Genomic DNA, 23,135 nt, shown 5'->3' with positions numbered 1-23,135 from the left:
TACATTTTGCTGTACTATTGTGGACAAGGAGGAAAGTCCTCAGCAATTGTCATAAGTACTAAAACTTATTCAAAAGAAAAAAAAGGGGGGGGATTCTATATTTCACTTTTGCCTAGGCTGGGGGAGGTGGGGGGAGACAGGAAAAACTCCCCAGATCTACCAGCTCTATACTGTTTTTCCACTGAATGCATCTGATGAAGTGAGCTGTTGCTCACGAAAGCTTACTCTCAAATAAATTTGTTAGCTCTAAGGTGCCATAAGTACTCCTTTTCTTTCAACTCTGTACTGTTTTAATTCAATATATACATATACTACCTTCCCCCTCCACTATGCTGCATACCTTTTAGCAGGCTTCTTAGGCTCGGTCTGCACTATAAGCTAGGGTGCGATTCCCAGCTCATCTAGACATACTCATGCTAGCTCAATGAGAGCTAGCTCAAACATAAATAGTAGCGTAGACATGGTAGAATGGGCAGCAGGAGAATGGCTTAGCTGTGCTGTGTACAAACCTGTCTGAACCCTATGAATACATACTCAGCATGGCTAAGCTGTGCCATTGCTGCTACTGCCCATGCTACCACAGCTACACTTCCACTTATTATACCAGTGCTAGCTGTCACTGAGCTACTGCGCATATGTATGTGTGAGCTGGGAACCACACCCCCTAGCTCAGTGTAGACGTAGCCTAAGACAATTCATTATAATGCCTTTTCATAAGAAAATAGCAGAACAGTATAATATATCTGTGATCAGAGAAACCTGTTTTGTTTTTTGTTAAATTCTCAAGGCTGACAGCACAGTTATGGTAAGTAGATTGGAGATTTCAGTTGTGGCTAGTTTTGAGAACCTGTTCTATACCACTGCAATTGAAAATAATGCTTTGCTAATCCAAAAACTAACTTTTTCGGGGGGAAAAATTAAATTTACAGAAGTGTGAAAATTAAAAAAAACATTTGCAGCACATGCAAATTATGACTTCTGGTCACTTTTTACTATCTCATGTATGCTGCATAGTTCTGTTCTACTTGCAAACTTCTGTTCCATCTATGAGCAACCAAGATACTTTTCTGTGTATGTTTTACTATCAATTGTCCCAGCTATTACCAGATGAGTGCATAAAAGATCTCCTCACACTATTTACTTCAGAACAATGCAAGTAGTTAAAAACCTAACATTACTTCATAAAATGCACTATGAATCAAAATAAGTCATCTTTAAATAAACTCCTTGCATATTTGACAGAATCATCCTTGCTAAAGTCAATTCAAGAGTATTTTCAGCATCTCTGCTAAAGCCAAAAAGATAGTCTTTTAGGCAATTTTTGGAATTTTATAGCACTGCTCCAAATGTTCAGGCTACAAGTTCCAAATCAGGGCTACTGGATAAAAGGCAAAGTGCAGATACACATACACACACCCCTCTCCTACCCTCCTGAGATTTTGGTAAAATAAAAATGAACCCATTATTAACCAAAATGAATGTTGATAACCCTGTTTCTTTGGGGAGGAGGAAAACAATTAAGAATGTGGCAGAACCCAACAGCACTGCAACAATTAATCTCTCTGCTTTCACATATTTCTAATTTGGCCATTTTAAATTCCATCTAGCTAAAAACTGATACAGCATACACCATTAAGGTGACACTCTAAAAGCAATATATTTTAAGAAGTGTAAATCAACTAAATTGTTTTAAAAGGTAACGGTAGGCTACCTCAAAGACACTTTTTTTTTTTTTTTTCTCCTTAAAGACAATCTTTTTGTGAAACCCCAGGTTAATAAAAACAACAAGGAGTCCAGTAGCACCTTAAAGACTTTAAGGTGCCATCGGACTCCTTGTTGTTTTTGTGGATACAGACTAACAGGGCTAACCCCGATACTTGACACCAGGTTAATAAAAATATTGACATTTTTATATTCAGTGTCATTTATGTGGAATAGTAACTGGACATGTGGGGGTGGAGACTGGAAATTAAACAACCAGTTTATTTTTGTTTGGAAAATAAATACGGAACATATGCTATACCAGTGGTAATCAGCCAGGGATATGTGCGCCCCGGGGGTACATAGAGGTCTTCCAGGGTGTACATCAACTCATCTACATATTTGCCTAGTTTTACAAAAGCCTACATAAAAAGCACTAGGGAAGTGAGTAAAAAATAAAATTTCATACAATTACTTGTTTATATTGCTGTATATCATATACACTGAAAGTACAATATTTATATTCCAATTGATTTTATAATTATATAGTGAAAAGAAGCAATTTTTCAGTCAGTGTGCTGTGACACTTAACTATTTGCTTTCAAAATCAGACACAAAAATACTAAAGTGAGGTGAAACTAGGGGGTTCGCAAATCAAATCAGACTCCTGAAAGGGGTACAGTAGTCTGGAAAGGTTGAGAGCCACTGTGCTACACAATAGGCAATTTTTTCAAAAGTGGATGCTAAATTGTTGTTACTCTGTGCACACAATTTGCACATGCAGTTTTTGTTCTCTAGTTATATCATGCATAAATTCCTCAGATTTGCATGAGCAAACTGTATTAGCATACAGCTCTCCAATTTTTACATGCAAATATTGCTTGCAGAGACTAATTTGAGGTTTTGTACATGCAAAAACTTGGATGTACCAACTTTGCTGGTGCAACTTTAGAGATGGGGAAAACTTTCTTTGAAAATCTGGTCACCATGTTGTACTTTGAAATTCAATTACTTCATTATGTTTTTGTATAGTAGCCTAGTCTCCCCTCATACATGTATGTAAACTGCATTAAAGTTTATTGCACTTATAAGTATAAATGGAGGAAGAGAGAGGGAGAAGCCTAAACATCTAGGGCTAGATTTTCTGAAGTACTCAGCATTCATAACAGAGACCAGATTTTCAAAACAGCATCCAGCAGCAGCATCTAGCAGCTCCCACTGTGCTCAATAGAAGCTGCTGAGCACTGAGCTCTTGTGAAAATGTGGCCATTTCATTTAAGTGCTTAAGTGGGAGCTGAGTTCTGTTGAAACTTTATTACTTAAAAATATAATTGCCTCACCTCTCAATAGTCTCTAATATCACAACCATTTAAAAAAAAACAAAAACACAAATCAGGGCCAGTTTTCAAGTGCAAATGTATATTTTTCTGTTTTAAAAAGGCATGCTATGTGGAGTCACAGACCAAAAATATAGTTCTTTTGAGATTTTAGATCTTTTTTAAATTTAAAGGACTTAGTCCTAAAAATTAAAGGTTAGATCCTGCAAAGCCCTACTTTGATTTCCCTGGGACCATGCATAGGAGCAACTTATGCATGCTCAAGCCCTAATGATTGGTGCCCTTGTTGATAAATGGGGCACATTTTAGTAAGTTGATAAAGTGCTTTTAAGCCACTAATATTTTTATTAGAAACTGGCTGGTCATGTCCAGTTGATATCTTCCATAATTAGTTATACTATGTAGTATTGCCATATTGCCTCTATGGAGTGATATACCTAAATTTTACTAACATCAACTGCAAACCATAAAAGCAATTTGATTAATATTGCAGCAAGAGAACATCTTAAAATCCTGGAAAGTATGACACATTTTTAGTTTAAAACATACACACACACACACACACTAAAGAGGCTCCAACTTAAAAGCAGGGATTTCAAGATTAAAATTTTGATAAATTTAAAAACAGTTTTGAAACTTCAGCATATGCATTATTCTTGCCAGGCAATATCTTTCTATGCAAGAAAAAAAATGCAGATTTTTAATATCCCAATTGTGATTTAAATATACAGAATGCTTGACAGACTTCACTGAACCATGCAGTGTCACAAACTATAAATGGAGTATTATACATATATACAGTGTACAGTAAGATATGGTTGCTGGTATCTTATGGGATAATGCATCAGTCTAAGGTTGGGTAGTAGTTTCAACAGATATCATTTTTACTACTCTAAGACCTATTGAAATGAATTGCATATGCACACCATTGATTTCATTAGGTAGTAATAATAAAATTTAATTGGCTGTTCTTTGTATAGCAAGATCACCTAGCAAAACGATCAAAAAAAAATAATAATAATCAAGGATATTTGACAGAGCATAGACCAGTTCTCAGAACAGAAGGGTTTTTTTATTCTGCCTTTAACTCACTCCCTACTGGTCTAGGGCTTGGTTCCCTGACTAAGCGTGATGTTAGTTACTACAGGAGCTGCAACCCTACACACAACAGGGTAAGGTAAGGACAGAGTAAGATTGCCTTAGTACTGAAGGTCCAATGATAAAAGATCATGAGCATCAAATCTGAAAGAATAACTCAGATTTCTAATATTATTTTAATGTATTTATGGTAAAAGAAGGCAGCTTTTCTCCTTATGCTGTACCTGCTGCTGCACTACCAAGCAATGATCCTTGTATGGGTATGGGGGGGCATGCAGGGACAGGGAAAAGAGCAGCATGCTAGATTATATGAATTACTGACAAAACTGATTTAAAGTCAAAATGCATCATGTGAAAAGGAAACAGCACGGTATATTACAATAGCATTTGTGTTGGTTTGCACCTTTGTTCACACTTGCACTTTAGTAAAAAGGAAAATCTAAACAATAGTAAGATTTCTAAAACAATTCTGCCAACATGCCTTTGTCACCTGAAAACAGGAGAAAAATCATGAAACATCCCATGCCACTGTCCAAAAAAAACAAGTGATATCTGGAATAAGAGCTTCCCCATGATTTACAACTAAATCTAGATATATTAATCATTCATCTTCCTCTCAACAACATATACAGCCACAAATTAAAAATCTCTAGTCTTTACTTACCTGGTGGTAACTGAAAGTTCTGAATATTAGTTGGATTCTGAGGTGCCTGAGGCAGACGAGGTGCTAAAACTGTAGGAGTCAAAGTTGCTCTGATACCACTTGTAGTTGCTGTTGGAGTCCTTGGCAGACTTTGTGCCACTGTACTGGCAGTGCCCTTAGCCATTCCTGTAGGGGTACCAGGAGCTGCAGGAGGTATCCCACCGGGATTGGGGGCCACACTGGAGAGCCCAGCTTGCATAGTTTGCCCAATTATCATGTTACCCCCTGTAGTACTGGGCTGGCCACTAGCAACTAGTGTCTGCTGCTGGGATACTGCATGCCCTATAGTTTTAGGAGACTCTGATTTGATGACCTGTGTGGTGGGTGCTGCCGGCACACTGGAACCTGGTTGGCTGTTCACAAGTGATGTTTGGAGGGAAACTCCAGAACCCACAGTGACTGCAGCAACAGCAGGAAAACTCCCCACGCCAATGGCTGAATTGATCACAGTATTGCTCCCGTTCTGGGTGGCTGCAGCAGCTGCAGCAACCGTGGGTCCTGCTGTGTGAATTGGTGGCCTCACCAGTGCTACAGTAGGCCCCCCACCTACAATGTTTGGTGGCGGTTGTGAAGAGATTACTGTGGGTGATGGGGATGAGGCAGAGGACACAGCAGTGCTTAGGAAAGAAGTCTGGATGACAGTGTTAGAAGCTGATGGCAAAACAGCATTAACTGTATTTCCTTTCCCCACAGATCCAGGTCCATTGTTAACTAGAGGGGCAACAGCAGGTGCAGCAGCAGGATTAGCAGTTGCAGGAGTCCCAGAGAAAGCAGCACTTCCCGAATGATGAGAGTTCATCACCACGTTACTCCCATTCAAAGTTTGCACCGTTGTGGTCCCAATTTTGCCATTCCTGGTGGATAAGGCAGTTGCCATGGTACTGATAACCACTGATTTGCCCTGACTGAGGGTCCCTGGAGCAGCAGCAGCTTCAGATCCTCCTGCAGCTGCTGCAGTGGTGGTGGTGGTGCTGGTTGTAGTGACTCCATCCAGAGCTGAACTCTGGGACCTGGTGTTATGATTAATAACGCCCCCTTGCACTCCTCCAGCTCCTGAAACAAACAACAACAACAAGGTTCAAAGGAGAGAATGTGCAGGAGGGGAAAACAAATGTAGAGGGAATGTGCTCCTCCGCCCTCCAAATCCTTCTTCACTCCCTCTCCCCAACATACACACCCCCCATACTGCCTGCAATGAGACAAGAAAAAAAGGGGCTGAAAATACAAATCCTGTTCCTCTGTGTAGAGAGATTACCCTGAGACACCTGGCAGCAGTGATATTAATTTTAGCACCCCCTTGAAACCACTAAAACAAGAGAAAAAAAGGAAGACAGACACACAATAAGATAAGATCTGGACAATGAAGGGGGTTTAAGGGGCTTCTTTTCCCCACCACTTCCTTCTCTCCCCCATTCCAGGCCTGACATATTTAACAATATCTTTTGCATTCCAGTTCCTTCAACTAGAGGGGGGAGAGGAGAAAGAAAAAAAAAAAAAGAGTGGGGAAGACATCAATAAAGAGTTCTCCCTCTACACCTTGCACACTCTACCCCCAATCCTTTCATCTCCTATAGTAGAACCTAGTAGTACCAGGCAGTTCAACTAGTACAACAACAGTGTAAAAAGTAGGGGGTGAGAGCTGTCAATCTGACAAAGAAAAAGTTGCCATAAGAGGACTTCGTCCATACCGGGGCCTGCTGTTGTGATTCTGTGCCTCAAACTCCCACAATCATAAAGAAAAATATGGGGAGAAAACAGACTTGGGCATTGAGGAAACTGCAATGTGGCCTCATGCCCTGAGACCTTCTCATCCTGCTTTAATGAGGCCTGGTATCATGATTAACACCAGCCTTAGCAGTCCAGGTCCTGAATTAAGAAGAAAGAAAGCTCCCTTCTCATGTCACAGATAACCCTTATAACGTGTGTCTCAGTAGCTAAGAGGACCCTCCTGTAAGATTCTCCTTACAGACCTGCTATTATTAAGGTCAGCATCCTCTTACATTTAAGCAACAAGAAGCAGAGAAAAGTGTGGTGGTGGGGGCGGGGGAATAGAGCCACAGAGATACTGGGCAGATCAGGATATTTGTCCCTTCCCTAAAAACAATCTCCCACCCATTCTCAAAGTGAGATCTAATATTATGATTAACATAATTCCCTTATAACCCAGCTCCTCCATCAAGGGGGCAAACATTCACAGATCAATATGGAGAAGACCTTCTAAGGAGGATGATAGGGGTTGTGCCCTGAATCTCCCCCCCCCCCCCCATACTAGGGCCTTGTATTGCCACAACACCCCCTTGAGGGAGAAAGAGGAATGAAAAGTGTTGAATTCCCCCTCTAATCTTCTGTGACAAGAGGGGCAAGGGGGAATATTCAGACAGATATGGAGGGAGGCATTTTTAGGGGTTTCTTTCCCTTGTATCTCTCCTCACTTCCTCCTATACAGGAAATGGGTGTCATGATTAATAACACCCCTTTGCACTTGAGCAACAGAGAAGGGGGAGGGGAAGAAGCACTCAGACAGAGATTGGAAGGCATTATTAAGCGGGAATCCCCCCCCCAATAAACCCCACCATCCAATGTACACCAGCAACAGGGAAGGCAGAGGAACATTCAAACAAACTGGGGGAAAGCCATCATCAAAGGGACAGTTACCCCCCACTGGCTCTCTCCCCCCCCCAACCCTTATGATTAATAGGACCCCTTTACACTCCAGCAACAAGGGAAGAAAAGGAGGGACTGATAACCCATCAGTGTCTGTATATGGCTCTATCATGGGGGGCAGTACCCCCATATGACAAGAAACACCTCATCTACACCCCAGGAGCAAGGAGGGAGGGGAAGAGGAGAACAGTCAAACATATACTAAAGGGCCTGGTGGGGGGGGGCTCTCCCCAATATGATTTATACCACCCTTGCACTCCAGGTCTTGCCACAACAACAAGGAGGAGAAGAGAGGGAAAAGGGGGGGAAAAGCAGTAAGGGAGGGGGGCAATCAGAGCTTGGGAGTGGGGGGAGGGGAGGCCCCTTTCCCAGAGAGCCCCCCCACCCCTGCCCAGGTTACCTGCTTTTGTGATCTCTGGGGCACTGAGTCCCATCTTGCTGCTGCTGCTGCTCTCTGTTTGGACATTAGCATTGCCTCCTACTACTACTCCTCCAGGGCTAGGGCTAGGGCTGCTGCTGCTGCTACTGCTGCTCACAACATGGTTCCCCAGCAGCCCCCCAGCGGCCCTGAGGGGCTCCTGCGCCTTGTGGTGCTGGTGGTGATGACCGGAGGCCGCCAGCTGGGACTCCAGGGAGCCCACCAGGTCGCTCACCACCTTCTCATCCACCTCCGTGTTCAGGAAAACCTCATCCAGCAGATCCGAGCCCGCCGCCATCTTTTTTTTGGAGGGTTCCTGTGAGCTGCTCCCTCCTCCCCCTCCTCCCGTTTCACTCCTCCCTCCCACCACCCCCCCCCACGCTGCCCTCTCACTGCGCAGGCGCACAGGCCTAGGCTCACATCACCGGCCGGAGAGGGATTCCGCTCGCTGATGATTGGCCGCCAGCCGCCTATAAAAGCCTGGGCAAATGGCTGCGAAGGCTTAGTTGGGAGTCGGGCTGCGGCGGCCCGGACGCGACGCTGCAGGAGCAGCGGGGGCAGAAGGTGGGGGGTGGCTGGCCAGGGAGGGCGGCGAGGCAAGCTCGTGCCGCGGGGGAGAGACGGGGGGCGCCCGCGGGGAGGGGACGGGGCGTGGAGAAGGCAGCTCTTTGTCCGCCTGAGCCCAAGATGGCTGCATGTTTCCCTGCTGCTCCCTGCGTCTGGCCCTTGTCGCTGGAGCGAGTCTGAAGGGCGCCCCACACCTGTGCCAGCTGCGTGTAACTGATCCACCGGGAGGGCGGGGGAGGAGACGCGGCCTTAGGCCCCACGCCCAGCCGCGGGAGGGGGCAGCGAGCAGCAGCCGGGGCGGGGGGCAAAGAGCCCCCGGAGAGGCAGCGTCGCCCAGGCGGGCGCTGAGGGGGCAGGGCGGGTGGCCGCGACCCTGCGCCCGTCTCCTCTGGGCTGGGGCAGGCGCTTTCCCGCCTGCCTCCCCTCGCGGCGGAGCGGCCCTGGGGAGAGGGCGAGCCTGGCTGCAGGCGCGGGGCTCTGCGGCGGCTCCCCGCCCCCGCCCCCGGGCTCCACAGGAAAGCAGCCCCCCCCCCCCTGTCTTTCCCCCTCGCGGATTTCAAACGCCTCCCGGGGCTACCGGAGAGCGCCGGCTCCCGGCCCCCGCTAACTGCCCCGCTGGCTGGGCCGGCTGCGCTCCCGGCTCCTGGAGCTGGGAGTGGGACGCAGCGAAGGAGGGCGCGTTAGGAAGGCGAGGGCGCCACTAATCGATGGGCACGGCCAGGTGCTGTCGCGCTTCCCTGCCAGAATTTAGGAAACTGACTCAGCAGACGGGGGGCCGCGGGGGGGGAGGGGCAGTCCCTTCAACCAGACCGGCTAGAATCAATGAGCGCCGCGAATGCGTCCATCGGGGGGGGAAGGGAGTGGGGTGCTTGGATTTAAATCCTGGAAAAAGAAACCGGGAGGTGGCTGTGCTGAAAGCTCAACAGCAAAGTGGGCGGGTTTAGTCAAATGCCTCAACTGTTTAAACATCTTAGCCACAACTTCAGCCTTTCAGAGGAAACTCTTTGAATCCGGAGCAGCTACAGTTTAACAAAGAATGCACCGTTGTGACAATCAAACTTTAACTGCTATTCCAAATTACAGCCAGAGAAATGCGTTGAACTTGAGTTCCATTTGGAACTGTACTGCGGAGGACAGTACCCATTTAGTTTATAAACCCTTCCCACGAGTGCTTGAGGAGACAGCAGTCTTTAGCCATGCTGAATAGTAGCAGATACGCTTCTTAGTGATAGTAGAAATTGCATCAGAAAATTGTGTATCATCAGAAGCAAGGAGGCTCAGCTAAGGTAAAAATGCAGCCTGTCCTTTAACAGTGATGAATTATTTACTGAACGCTACCTTCATTGTCCAGAGTAACCAATATTAAGTGCAAGATAAAATTCCTGCTATAGTGTTCAGTCACTTTTTTTTTTCTTTTTGCGAATACAGACTAACACGGCTGCTACTCTGAAACCAGTCACTTTTATGGTGCCACTCATTAAAAAGCTATACAGTAGGCAAGTTAAGGTGGTGGTAACTTGTTTAAATATTACAGATCAAGGTTTGCCTTACCTCTGTTTTGTTGTTCACTTGGAGTGGCTAAAACTTAACGTTGAAATTTTTGTTGTAGTGGGATAGGATTCAGATCCTGTGTAGGTCATTATTGTATACCAGTGCGTGGATCTTCGTGTCTTAATGTGTCACGATGGGCTGCAAAGATGGAGACATGTCAGTGACACTCAGATGTTCTCCAAGGCTTCTCTACTTCAAATAGGCTAGAGACAAAGTATTGTCTACTTATAAATCCCTCAGTTTTAGGGTATCATTACTTTCTGTATTATACAACTGCTGTTATCCATGTAGCCAGCACTTCTGCTACATGAAGTGAGTCCTTGAGCAATGTTTAGCTGTTAGGAGGCAAGAAGGAAAAAAGTACAGAAAAATCCCTTGTGTATCTTAGTCACAAATGCCCCTCCCTAAAATCAGCTGGCCAGTCTATAAAATGGTAAAGTCAGCTATCCACATTCATGTGAAGGGAAGACATTAGATAGTTAACTGTCTTACTCCAAGTACACGTTTGCAACTAATACTTGCCTTAAGAGGTACTGGATCTCTTAGGAATACATAGCTTATGGTTGTAAAGTCCTGCTTCTGGTGTTCTGCTTCCAAAATTAGTGATACAAATTTTTCCCCTGTTAATAGTTGGAGATATGCATTCATATTGTAGAACTCTATGCTGTGGTTCTTATTCTTCCCTCCCAATTAGCCCGTGTTAGAATTATAATCTTGGTCACAGAAAATTTTTTAAAAGTACTGAAATTGATTGTCTCAATCCTTCAGACATCTGAATTTATTAATCAGTGTCTAAATTCCCCTAGCCAAACATGTCAGTTAACTAGCCTTTAAAAAATGAATAATGTATCTTTCTAGCCTTGTTTTTAATGATTTGATATAAACTTGTCATCTGCCATTTCAACACCAGCTTAAAAGGAGGAGCAAAGAAATGACCTGTTTCCTCTTCATACATCTTCCAAGCTTTATTTTCTAATCCATATTGGTTGAACTAAACAGCTGTAGTATTCTAAAGACAAGTGTCATCTTAGGGCTTGTTGCTCAATTCCAGCAATAAAAACATAAGAATGGCCATATTGGGTCAGACCAAAGGTCCATCTAGCCCAGTATCCCGTCTTCCAACAATGGCCCATGCCAGGTGCCCCAGAGGAAATGAGCAGAACAGGTAATCTAGTGATCCATCCCCTATCAAAGCAAACAGGTTAGGGACACCATCCATGAACTAATCTAGTCCTTTTTTGAACCCTGTTATAGTCTTGGCCTTCACAACATCCTCTGGCAAGGAGTTCCACAGGTTGACACTGCATTGTGTGAAAAAAATACTTCCTTTTGTTTGTTTTAAACCTGCCTAATTTCATTTGTTCATGAGGAGTAAATAAAGCTTCCCTATTTACTTTCTCTGCACCAGTCATAATTTCATAGACCTCTATCAAATCCTCCCCTTTAGTCATCTCTTTTCCAAGCTGAAAAGTCCCAGTCTTATTAATCCCTCCTCCTATGGCAGCCTTTCCAGACTCCTAATAATTTTGGTTGTCCTTTTCTGTACCTTTTCCAATTCCAATATATCTTTTTTGAGATGGGGACAAGAACATTTGCACACAGCATGGATTTATATAGAGGCAATATGATATTTTCTGTCATATCTATCCCTTTCTTAATGATTCCCCACATTCTGTTTGCTCTTTTGACTGCTGCTGCACATTGAGTGGATGTTTGCAAGAGAACTATCCACAACAGAGGTGGGAAAACTATGGCTTGCGGGCCACATCCAGCCCACGGGACCCTCCTGCCCAGCCCCTGAGCGCCTGGCCCAGGAGGCTAGCCCCCGTCCCAGGAGGCTAGCCCCCGTCCCCTCCCCTGCTGTTCCCCCTCCCCCACAGCCTCAGCTAACTGTACCACGGACACAATGCTCTGGGCAGTGGGACTGCGAGCTCTTGCCAGGCAGCGCAGCTGCAGAGCTGAGGCCTGACCTGATACTTTGTGCTGCGTGGTGGCGTGGCTGGCTCCAGCTGGGCGGCACTCCAGGCAGTGCAGTAAAGGGACAGGGAGCGTTGGACAGAAGGCAGGGGAGTTCAGGGTGGTGGTCAGGGGGCGGGGGTGTGGATAGGGGTTGGGACAGACCCCATCGTTTTATATGTATAGATGGGATTATGTTTTCCAATGTGCGTTATGTGGCATTTATCAACAGCAATGCAGTGGCAGGGCAGCTCTCCTTTTAAGTGCCTCTTTTACAAGCGAATGGTACCTTCCCATGCTGCTGCCTTAGATAGGCATACCTCCATCTAGGCATTACTCACAATAAAGCTCTTTCCAATTCAGTTAATCAAAAAGGGGCAGGAATTCTTGGAGAGGTCCAAGTACATCCTAGAAGTGGGATAGTAATTAGTAGCTTACAGCAGCTGCCAGAATGGCTCCAAGGACAAAGGAAGCAGATGTAAACTGTAGCAGCCCTGATCACGTCAGGATGACAAAGGTAGCCAAAAGCCATCCTTTCTTCCCCTTTGCCCACCTGGGCTGAGTAGAGCCCCAGATTGTGGCCATAATGGAAAAAGGTGAAAATGAGCAATGGAGGGGAGAACCGGGGTAAGAGGGAAAAGCTCTAAGTAAAGGCAGAATTAAAATAGCAATAGGAACATATGGAATCACTAAATAGCAGTATTGTGGTCAGCAACCAGGAAGGAACAGATGACATCTGATTTAAGGACATTGACAGCTAGCAGGCCTCTCCATTCTTCTATTGCCAGTGTTTTTAGGGCAGTTAGACTCTAGCTTATGGTCACATGGGCCCAGATCCACAAAAGGTACATAGGTGCCTAAGTTCCTGTTTTGACTCCACAAAACTACTGTCAAACCAAGTAGGCACTTAAGTTTTCAAAGTAAAAGTGCCCTAGGCACTTGTGTGTATGTCCATAGACTGAAACACGTGTGCCTTCTTCTAAACATCTGGCTGCCTGTCTCTTCCTTAAACCCCAGAAGGATTCACGAACCCGGGGAAGATAGGAACTTGACTGTCTAACTTGCAGGCAGGGCCCAATCCAGTAGGCATGCCCAGAGGCTGCTTACCAGAGTGGATCCCATTCAAAATCTGACCATAGGAGGAGGTGCTGCTCACCAATGTTCCCTCTAATTTTTGACAGGCCGTGTGTGCAAAATATTTCTATGCAAATTTTTGTGCGCGTGGTGTTTCAGTGTGTGCGCACACGCGCACAGCTTAGAAGGAACAGTTCTGTTCACCTTAACTTTTAGCCCAGTGGTGAGAGCATTGGACCTCCTCTGGAAGAAAGGGGGAAATTGAACCTGGGTCTCAAACATACTATGCAAGTGTTCTAACTACTGGGCTAAAAGTTAAGGGGGGGGGGAAGTGCACGCGCGCGCGCACATACACACACACACAAAAGCTGTTTTATGCAAAGTAAGGCTGGCACCCAACTCCTCAAGAAACAGCTTTGGAACCTAAGCCACTTTATTCTAGCCAGCAAATTCCCATTTGTGGATTACTAAGCAGAACCAGATGCCTCCCCTGCAGTCTAGACTTAGATGCCTATCTCAGAGAGGAGCAGGGCTTAGCACATACCCCCTCTGGTCAGCATCTCCCATTCGCTAGCTTAGACAGTCGCCCACCAAATGGAATGGCTTTTGTAGATCACATTCTTAGGTGCCTGTGCACCTAAACCCAGGTTTTGTGGATTGCAGCATTCATGTGAAAGTCCCTAACAGGCACCATGATGCTCAGTATTGCAACCCCTAAATCCCTTTGTGGATCCCAACCATAGTGAATTAGAAATAAAAAAATCCAGAAATCTTCATTCTCAGAGACTTGTTTTAAACACTTGATAAGGCTCCTATCATATGGTAATAACTACCCTATTTAGGTCCATGAATGGCTATTAGGCAGGAATGGTGTCCCTAGCCCTTTTTGCCAGAAGATGGGATTGGGTGACAGGGCATGGCTCGCTTTATGATAACCTGTCTGTTCATTCCCTTTGGGGGACCAGCCATTGGCCACTGTCAGAGGACAGGATACTGGACTTGATGGACCTTTGGTCTGACCCAGTATGGCTGTTCTTATATTCTTAAGAAACAGCAATACAAAATTTCTATAGAAACCCATTTAACTTGTATATTACTCTATAAGCAATCCTACAAGCTCCTATCCTTTCACTCTCCCTGCATAGTTTGTTTTTCAGTGGAAACCATTTATTACATCATGTGTTTAGAGTATGAGCCCTTCAGTGTAGGGAACCATGCCTTCTTTAAGTTCTGTGATATGCCTACTGTTCTTTTGGATGCTGTAAAACAATAAACAGACTAAAATCAGTATCACAATGGGAATTTCCTTGTAATACATTACTCATTTTTGGTGTCTCTGCCTAAAGTCCAATATTCTACATACAGTAAGAACTACACCGTCCACCTCACAATTACAAAGGAACGGTCTTCACCTCAGTCTGCAAGGGTCAATCGTACATGTGAACCATGGAAATTGTTGATGGGAAGGACTGGAATATCAGTCCTGCATCTTTGACCAAAAGCCTTGTTTTGTGCTCACAAAAGTGTACCTTTATAATGTAATCCCCCTCTTAATTGCAGTTATAGCAATTAAGCACAGGACGATAGGTAGACTGATGCTTTTAGTATTTAAGCTTTAAATAACATAGAAAGTTCCCTTTAGACAGCCTGCAAAGATCATGGCACATAGGCGTTACCATATGAGGCTGAAGGTGTTGGAGTTGTTTAAGAGCCCTTAACCTGGGCCTAAAGCTCATTACAACAATCTTATAACACAGTGATCAGTTAGTAGAGTGAGAACATCTGAGCGTAAGATGCAATTTTCGAGTATTTCAATGGAGGGGGAGTAGTTTCTGATCATAAACATATTGATTATCTGTTAATGCCTAGTGAAAAATGACCCACATTACTCACATAATCATAGCTGTAGCATAAGTCCCCATCAATAAACGGGTGAGTTGTGGAACAACCAACCTACTACTGATGGGTTTTGTTTGTTTTACATGCACGGACACACATACACACACACACACTCCCCCAACCCACCCATTGGTGCTTCCAACATACCCAAGTTGGGTTTTAACCATTGACACATTCAGTCCATAAATGCAGTTGACAGAATCTTACCCTAATTAGATCATACTTACCCACCCGGATCAGCATAACAACTCAAACTATGCTATAAAATACACATGAGCACTAAGGGTGATATGCCAAACCCTTGGGAAAAACAAACAAACAAACAAAAAAAACACTGTTGGTTCTGATGACTAGTTACTCATTAATACCAACTGACATCTTCCAGAAAGGATTGAGCCACTCTATATATTGTGTAATTATTCTAGTAAGATATTCTATTTAAAAATTATGAGCTCTGTATACTAATATTGACATTGATTGACATCATGAAATCAGACTTTGCACTTACAATCTGATTACCTGTATCTTAAAGTACTATGAAACAAACTCATGTTTGGCCAGGGTTACACACTGAGATAGCAACAGAACTGAAAACAGAATGGGGGGGGGGGTCTCCTGCCTCAGTCCTCTATTTTGATTATTAGACTATACAGCTTCTCACTGATTGAGACATGTTGCACCTGTGATGTGTGTATTGGTTTATGGAATTCTTTAGAAGCTATATTATACTAAAGGGAATGGGTGCCAACTAAGAATTCCTGATAACCTGGCCGGAATTTACTGCTACATGTTCATGTGAAGAATTCAACCCATCAATCCAGGTAACAACATTCTCTTAAACTGGGCTAGTATAACTATTTCACAATTTATAGCAAAACAAATACTTCAATAAATACAAAGAGGACAACTCACTAGTTGCAGGCAGCACAGAAGTGGATTTTAGTTATTTAAAAAACTGTCATAGAATTAAGGTCTCCTGTTTTCAAAATAAATGTTTGCTTTACTTCAGCATGTTTGTGCTATAAAAGCCTCTGTATTTTACTAGCAACAATAGACTATGACTGTATGAGAATATTCTGTCCTATTGATTTCAGTGTCCCAGTTTTTCTTATGCTGTTCAGCTGTTACAGAATGAGGGATCTACTTTTGCAGAAATACTTCTTTTCCACCACCTTTATTCTTAACACTTTGTTCACGTCTTCATGTAAGAGAGAGGATCTAGTGACAAATTTAGGTGTGCTGTGCCAAGCAAGAGGGACATAAAGAATATAGCTCCTGTTGAAGATGATACAGCTGTACACCAATATGCCCACACGTTGGCCAACCTGAAAATCCACATGCTGATTTTTTCTGCACACAAGTCAAGTGGCATAGTCTGTGTACAAATAAGTGTACGGTGCATCCAGATCAGTTCCATGCAAACACCAAGAATATTGTTATACATATATTAGAAATACAACCCTATACTGATACATAGGAGGAAGAATTACAGGAAAAGAGTTATTTTACTTTTAATTTAGGAATAAATGCACACACTACAGATATTCCCATGAAGATCAAACAAGCAACTGTTTAATTATAAAGATATAATGTCTCTGGAGGCTCTCTCATGACCTTCAACCACATGAGCAGAGCTTGATTGGATAGCAAAATCAAATCTTTAATGGTGGTTGGGTTTCTTGTTTCTCTGTATCAGCTTATGTAAATTCAATTGGGTGTGGAATTTGTTTTACAATGTCTTTAGGCTAGTCTGGTTTTTTTTTACCCCCTTTAAAAGTAATTTGAATAAATTATCGCTCTTAACAATAAGGGATTAATAAAGAGAAATGGTTAGAGCTACATATGATCCAGGCAAGTGTGGTGAAAGCTTCTCTACGCACTGTGCTAGGTCAGACAGATTTTCCAGTCTTGCCATATTTTGTGATATTACAAATCATTCCTAACCATTGAGGTGCTAAATTTTTATTTGTGAAATAAACAGCATATGAACATACAGAAGATTCCTGGAAGTGAACTGTGCAATCCCTTTCTATTATAATCTTGCCACACCTACTCAATCCCCATTTGCCATTTAGAGACAACATTTATCTTGACACTTGCCTACTTTATTAGCTATAGAACCACTAACCCTGGGGTTCTCAAACTGGGGGTCAGGACCTCTCAGAGGGTCGTGAGGTTATTACATGGGGGGTCATGAGCTGTCAGCCTCCACCCCAAACCCCATTTTGCCTCCAACATTTATAATGGTGTTAAATATATTTAAAAGTGTTTTTAATTTAGGGGGGGGGGGGTCACACTCAGAGGCTTGCTATGTGAAAGGGGTCACCAGAACAAAAGTTTGAGAACCACTGCCTTAACCTTTAAATTACAACTGAATGTATCAGGTACAACAGATGTAGCATAATGCTATGATATAGCAAGTACATCATAATCATTCATTCACACCAGTAGAGCATACATACAAGTGATAGAAGGTTCAGTGGAACTCCAGCAATGGCATTAAAAGAACCATCCTCCATATACATTAAGGCTATTTAGATGCAGTGATACAAGATGTGATGTGGTTTAACAGAACAACCTAACTGTTTTTCTTGAAAGTATGTTTCTTCAGAAAACTCAAATTCTCTAACAAAGGCCTCTTGACTAATTGAGAAACAAAGCATGGAGGCTGTAACTATCTGCTGGAAAGAGTCCTGACAATTTAGGGAACTTTTTCAAAGGCAAAAAGGGCAGCTAGGCACCCAACTTCCCTTTACTTGTTAGGGGACATATTCAATCCATTTTACTTTGTCATATGCTTGCTCTTCAAACTGAAAATATCATGGCAGGCAATTCATTCAGAGAGCAGTCCTTTATCTTGTTGTTCCTAAAGGCCTTCAGGGATTTATAGTCCACACAAATGTCTGCGGGTCTTCTCTTTTCTAACAGCTCTTAATTTAACTCCTCACTCTGCTCTCTTATTGCTTGCCAAGGGAGGAGGTATCAAGATCTGGAGTCATCTGCAAGGGAGGGGCCTTGGAATATCACTGAAAGAAGCAGAGTGCCAGCTTGAGAAGATTCCAAGGATTCCAACTACACATTCAAACTGCCAAGAGGTTTTTTGTTTGTTTCAGAAGTCTCAACAATTCCGGAACGTAGGCTACTAGAAATGCACAACATTCTATCTGTGCCATTGAAGATGTGAGTTTAATATTGTATTTGAAAGTCCTCTATCCACAATTAATTTCTTGCTGAAGTCAAGATGTTTCATGGAAGTGATTAGAGTATTATCCAGGTAATTATGCCAGGATTTTAAAGTCCTCAAGCTCACCAAAACTGATTTCAACAATTTCAGATATTGGTGGTTGACGACAAGTTACAGTATTACACAAACTGAAAATAATTTGCCTCTGAGCTAATTCATATAATTTCTGGTAACTTTAAGTAATCAGTCTTGCCAAACTGTGATCCTTTAACCATGTTGTCTTGACTGATAAAGTCTTACAAGAAGTGAATTCATTCACCCATATGCAACTGGGTCTCACTTTATTATTGGAGGGAGTCATCCAATTTGCACTCTTTATTAGAAGGGCCAGAAAGGATCCCTATTTTCTGTTAGGATAACATTTAATCATTATGGTTACCTTGCTAAAAGTCTGAGTGTCAAGAAAATGACTGACAGCAAAAAAAGTGAACTCTAGATGGAATGTGTCACTTTTTATTACGAAGTGGTCAGTCCACAACAGAAATCCCACTCCACCCCACCCCCAAGCAGAATATTTACACCAAAAAAGAAAAAAAGCTAGAGATTCCATGAATTCTACTAAGGATTTCACTATTGGTATTGATTTTACATGGAAGGAGCTTAGTTATTAGCAACAATATGAAACCCTAGGATAAATATATTCATTACTTTTGTGCTAAAGAGCCTCCAAATACTCACACAAACTGGAACTTCCTACATGATGCCATACCAATTAAAACTATCAAAGTGGTTCAGTGCAGAAATTCAGTAATTTCCCCTTCCTATGCCCTGCACCTCCCAAAAATGTGCAATACAGAAATGTGGGAGTTGTCAAGCTAAAATGCTACATATGTTACTCTGGAAAAAACAAAAGTTACTACCTAAAACTGATAACTTTAATGATGCCGTCAACTTGCTATTGGTAGACATCCAAACTTTGATGCATCCAAATAGAAAGGTTTAAGTGGCTGCCTAGATGTCATCGGGCACCATCTTAAGCAACCTTAAGCATGCAGTTGTGTACAGCTTCTGCATGTCTCCTCCCCCAGCCTCTTCTGTGGTTCTACTCATACCCACTGCCACAAAAAAAAAAAAAAAAAAAAAAAAGTTCTCAGGACAGAATGATACAATTCCTTACCCAGCTCAATCTTAACCTTTCAACATTTCTTCCCTAAAAAGGGCAGAATATGTCCTTAAAATTTAAACGTTCAATAATTGACAAGACACTTGAACTTTGTCTATGGATGCATAGGTACAACAGAGAGGGAATTAGGGAAGTATTATCCCCATTTTACAGATGGGGAACTGAGATACAGAGGGTATGTTTACACAGCTGTCGGGAGCAAGTCTCACAGCCCATGTGGACAGACTGATGCTGGCGGGGCTCAGAGTAGTGTACAAAAATAGCTGCGGAGGCATTTGCTTTGATGTTTGGGCTCAGGCTCGGAAGTCCATGCTCCCTCCCCTAGGCTTCAGTGCCCAAACATCTATATTGCTATTTTTAAGCCTGCTACAGTAAGTCTGTCAACCCAGGCTGCAGTTCCCAGCAGCCACGTAAACATACCCAGAAAAGCTAAGTGGCACACAGTCACACAGGAAGTCTGCGGGAGAGCACAAACTCAAGGTAGGTTTCCCAAGTCCTAGGCTAGTACCTAAGCCACTGGACCAATCTCCCCCTCTAGACAAGCTTCGACCCAACATGCATGCCTACCTCCCCGCAACAGTGACTGATTTTGCCAGTTCTAGATCAGGTTCATCCTTTTATTCCATTTGCTCGCTACCATACTCCATTCCCTCCCACATATCTCCCAACCAAAAAAAAAAAAAAAAAAAGAGGAAAAAATTAGGAAAGACTGAAGGTAAAGAGTTGACTTGCTTTTCCTAGGTCAGCATCTAAGAACTTCATAACTGACAGCATTAACAATAGTTGCTGTAGACGAATACATTCATTCAACAGAACCTGATATTTTATTATTTGTATTACAGTAGTGTTTAGGAGCCTTAATCAAGATTAGGACACTTACGGAGGCATTGCACAAACATAAAATAAGAGACATTCTCTGTCCTTAAGATCTTATAATTAAATTGAGCAATAGGTGGCAGTGTATGCAGGATGGAGTCTTGCACCTGAAAATACACATTATGGCTTACTGTTGAAAGGTTCTGATGGGTATCTAATGGCCTAAAGAGCTTTTGTCAAAGCTTTCAGCATGTCTACAATCCTTAGGTCAAAATCCAGACTCCATTAGTTTTTGAGCTGGAAGAACTGGCAGATTGTGTGAGCAGGCCTTTCACTCTTTATTAGACAGTGACAGAGATGGTTAAATCACCAATCTGCTATGTTCAAGACCCAAACTATAAGCCTAGCAAAAGGTTTTATCAAGCACTATGGGCTACCACAGAATCTTTCATGGCAGCACCAGACTGATTTCACTTACCTTAAGAAGAGAAGTGGATGCAAGAGGTATTGAACCATATAGCTAAGGTAAAGAGTGTAGTATGTATCAATGTACTCAATTCTAGAAGATGCAAGCAAAGGGAGAGAAAGGTATTTGCTGATTTTCTATGCAATCAGATTGTATCTCATAATTTTATAAATTTGGAACCCCAAAAATCACTGGCAACATTATACCAATTTTCTTGAGACTGCCTTTTTTTCCTGCCTTCTCTTTATTTTAATCAATTTCATGTCATAATCATATTTATAGTGTCATAGCTCCTTCACAGAGCTGGCTCACACAATGAAAACATCATAGTGTAAGAGGGCTATTGAACAGGTGTTTTTCTGAACTTTGCAACAGTCTAAAATGTTTGTGGACTTAACCTATAGTAGTTGGAATAACAAAAACCAGAACAACTCATGCTTTCAGGCTGGCAGAATCTGATTGTTGGAGAATAATCAGTGGGCGAACTTGCAGAGTAAGGTGCTATTCATTGTGAACAGTTGCTGAATCTGGCCCCAAGTAAATTATAACAAAAACCAGGTCAGACTTTGAACACTAGGCCGATCTCTACTGAAGTTTGTGATTTAGGCATACATGTCTCCTTCATACCATCTTTCTAAGAGATCATCTCCTTTTCTGATGGAGTTTGGGGATCTTCCTATGTTTCCCTCCCCCATTTTTCATGCTTTAGCACACTACGCTTTCAAAACTCCAGAAGGAAGGACTGACCGAAATATAGAAGAAGAAACTAGCATAAGTTTAAAAAGGAGTCAAATAAATATTTTACCCCTCAAAATACATAATGGAGTACGCCATAACGCCAATTCAAAGGAGATGATACACCCAGGTGGACATTTAGATTCTTATGTTCTAAATTGTCCCTTTATAGCAGTGCTTTTCTTCATGAGGTTGCTCATGATATCCCTTTCATTATTGCAGAGTCACAACAATACCTGTACTATTAGTTCATTTTTCAGAGAGGACAGCCAATCCCTGTGTTTGTGTAAACAGTCTATGTATGTATTACAAGGTAGGAGGTAATTTGCATACAAAACTACTTTAAAAAGAAGAATACTAATGGAGGTAGCAATAAAGAATGTGTATGTATATCCCTCAGTCTTCTGTCAGAAAGTCAAGTTGGTTTTGAGACTGTAAAACTTGTTTCCCTTAATTATTGTCCACAGAGCAAAACAGACATCCAGTTCTCCTGCAATAATCAGTTCAGTGAACCAATAAGTTTATTGTTCCTTTAGTATTCCTTGAACTGAATATTCAGCAAGCGAAGTACAATTTTACTACTTGGTAGCCTGGCACAGCTGAAGTATGAACGCACAGTACCCAAAGAACAATAAAGTTAAAGTTAAAGTCAAGTCTACCATGGCATCTTACTGCAACGTGAGAATATAAAAGTCTTAATACTACAGAATACTTGCACACAATTAAAATTCATTAGTAAAACAGAGTTTGGCAAGCAGAGCAAGGCTTCCAAGACAAGTGTCTTAAGTTTTCAAAACATGTAAAAGACAAGTAAACAAAGGGGATTTTAAGCTTAGTTTGAATTACTTATTGTATTATAGAGTGTCTGAATTACCTGTGACAGCTTCACACCCCTCCTAAGTAACTTCAAATAACTTTCTAGAAAACCCTTTTGCTTATATCACTGGGACGACTGGCACAAAAACAAAACTTCTTGGAATTCATCTACTCTTGCTACTTATCCCCTATCTGTTCAGCCTAACAACTACTCTGGAAGGACCACTTTAAAGGGTTAAGGAATAAATCTCTCTCCATTCCGTGGCCTCCCTCTGAGCTTCCCAAGAATTATGCTAAATTGTGATGTGGACCACAAGTCCACTAGAAACTGAAATCACTATATACCACCATCACTCTGAAATGTTAGTTCCACAAAAACCTTGACAGGCTACATCAGCCTCCCTTCGTCATTACTTTTCTTCTGATAATACAGAGATTGTCAGTGTTTCTGAGCAGGTAAACATAAGTTGTATAGAATCAAAATTTCACCCTCTTCCTGAGGTTTGGCTATATTAAAAAATAAAATATAGTTCATCTCAAGGCTTCTTCCTATGCTCTATTTCTTCTGAGGTTTCTATCTCAAGATTACTCAACCTGCATTATATCTTCTCTTTTTGTAGAGCCACACCCACCTCTATTTTACCTGGGTGGAGTAATTACTGATGATGATGATGAGTGAGATGGAAAGAACCCAGGATACATCTGTGTGGGTGGCAATTAGGGGGAAACCCCCCCCCTTTTCCTTGTAAACTAAGGAAATTTGATATGGAAAGCAGTGAAAAAATATGAATACTAAATCTTGTATGTTATTAGAGCCACTTTTCAGGGCAGAACTGCACTTTAATGGTCATTAACCACAAAACCCTTGTCCAGCTGTAAAAGTAAAGCAAGGTATTAATAAGTGCAATAATACAAAACACTCTGAAGTACTAAAGGTCACAACTTACAAATGCACATGCAAACTATA

The 23,135-nt window shown here is 42.4% G+C and overlaps 1 protein-coding gene across 3 annotated transcripts in view; it reads right to left on the bottom strand.

The window, feature by feature from the left end:
- TAF4 (TATA-box binding protein associated factor 4) overlaps positions 1-9,245 on the bottom strand; it is a 66,823-nt gene extending 57,578 nt beyond the window's left edge. The window contains exons 1-2 of one of the 3 annotated variants that reach the window (XR_005288700.1): positions 7,904-8,253; positions 4,801-5,892 (exon numbers count right to left, since the gene is read on the bottom strand). Coding sequence is in view for 2 of the 3 variants with exons in the window: in XM_038370173.2 (XP_038226101.1) it covers positions 4,801-5,892; positions 7,904-8,219 (1,408 nt within the window). In the remaining variant the exon portion in view is untranslated. Of the gene's footprint in view, positions 1-4,800; positions 5,893-7,903 lie in introns of all 3 variants that reach the window. The other 2 variants (XM_038370173.2, XM_038370174.2) reach the window with 2 other exon arrangements.
- Between the last annotated feature and the right edge of the window lie 13,890 nt (positions 9,246-23,135).

This window comes from Dermochelys coriacea, chromosome 13, assembly GCF_009764565.3.
Source record: "Dermochelys coriacea isolate rDerCor1 chromosome 13, rDerCor1.pri.v4, whole genome shotgun sequence".
Lineage (NCBI taxonomy): Eukaryota > Metazoa > Chordata > Testudines > Dermochelyidae > Dermochelys > Dermochelys coriacea.
This window is presented reverse-complemented; position numbering and strand designations above follow the sequence as displayed.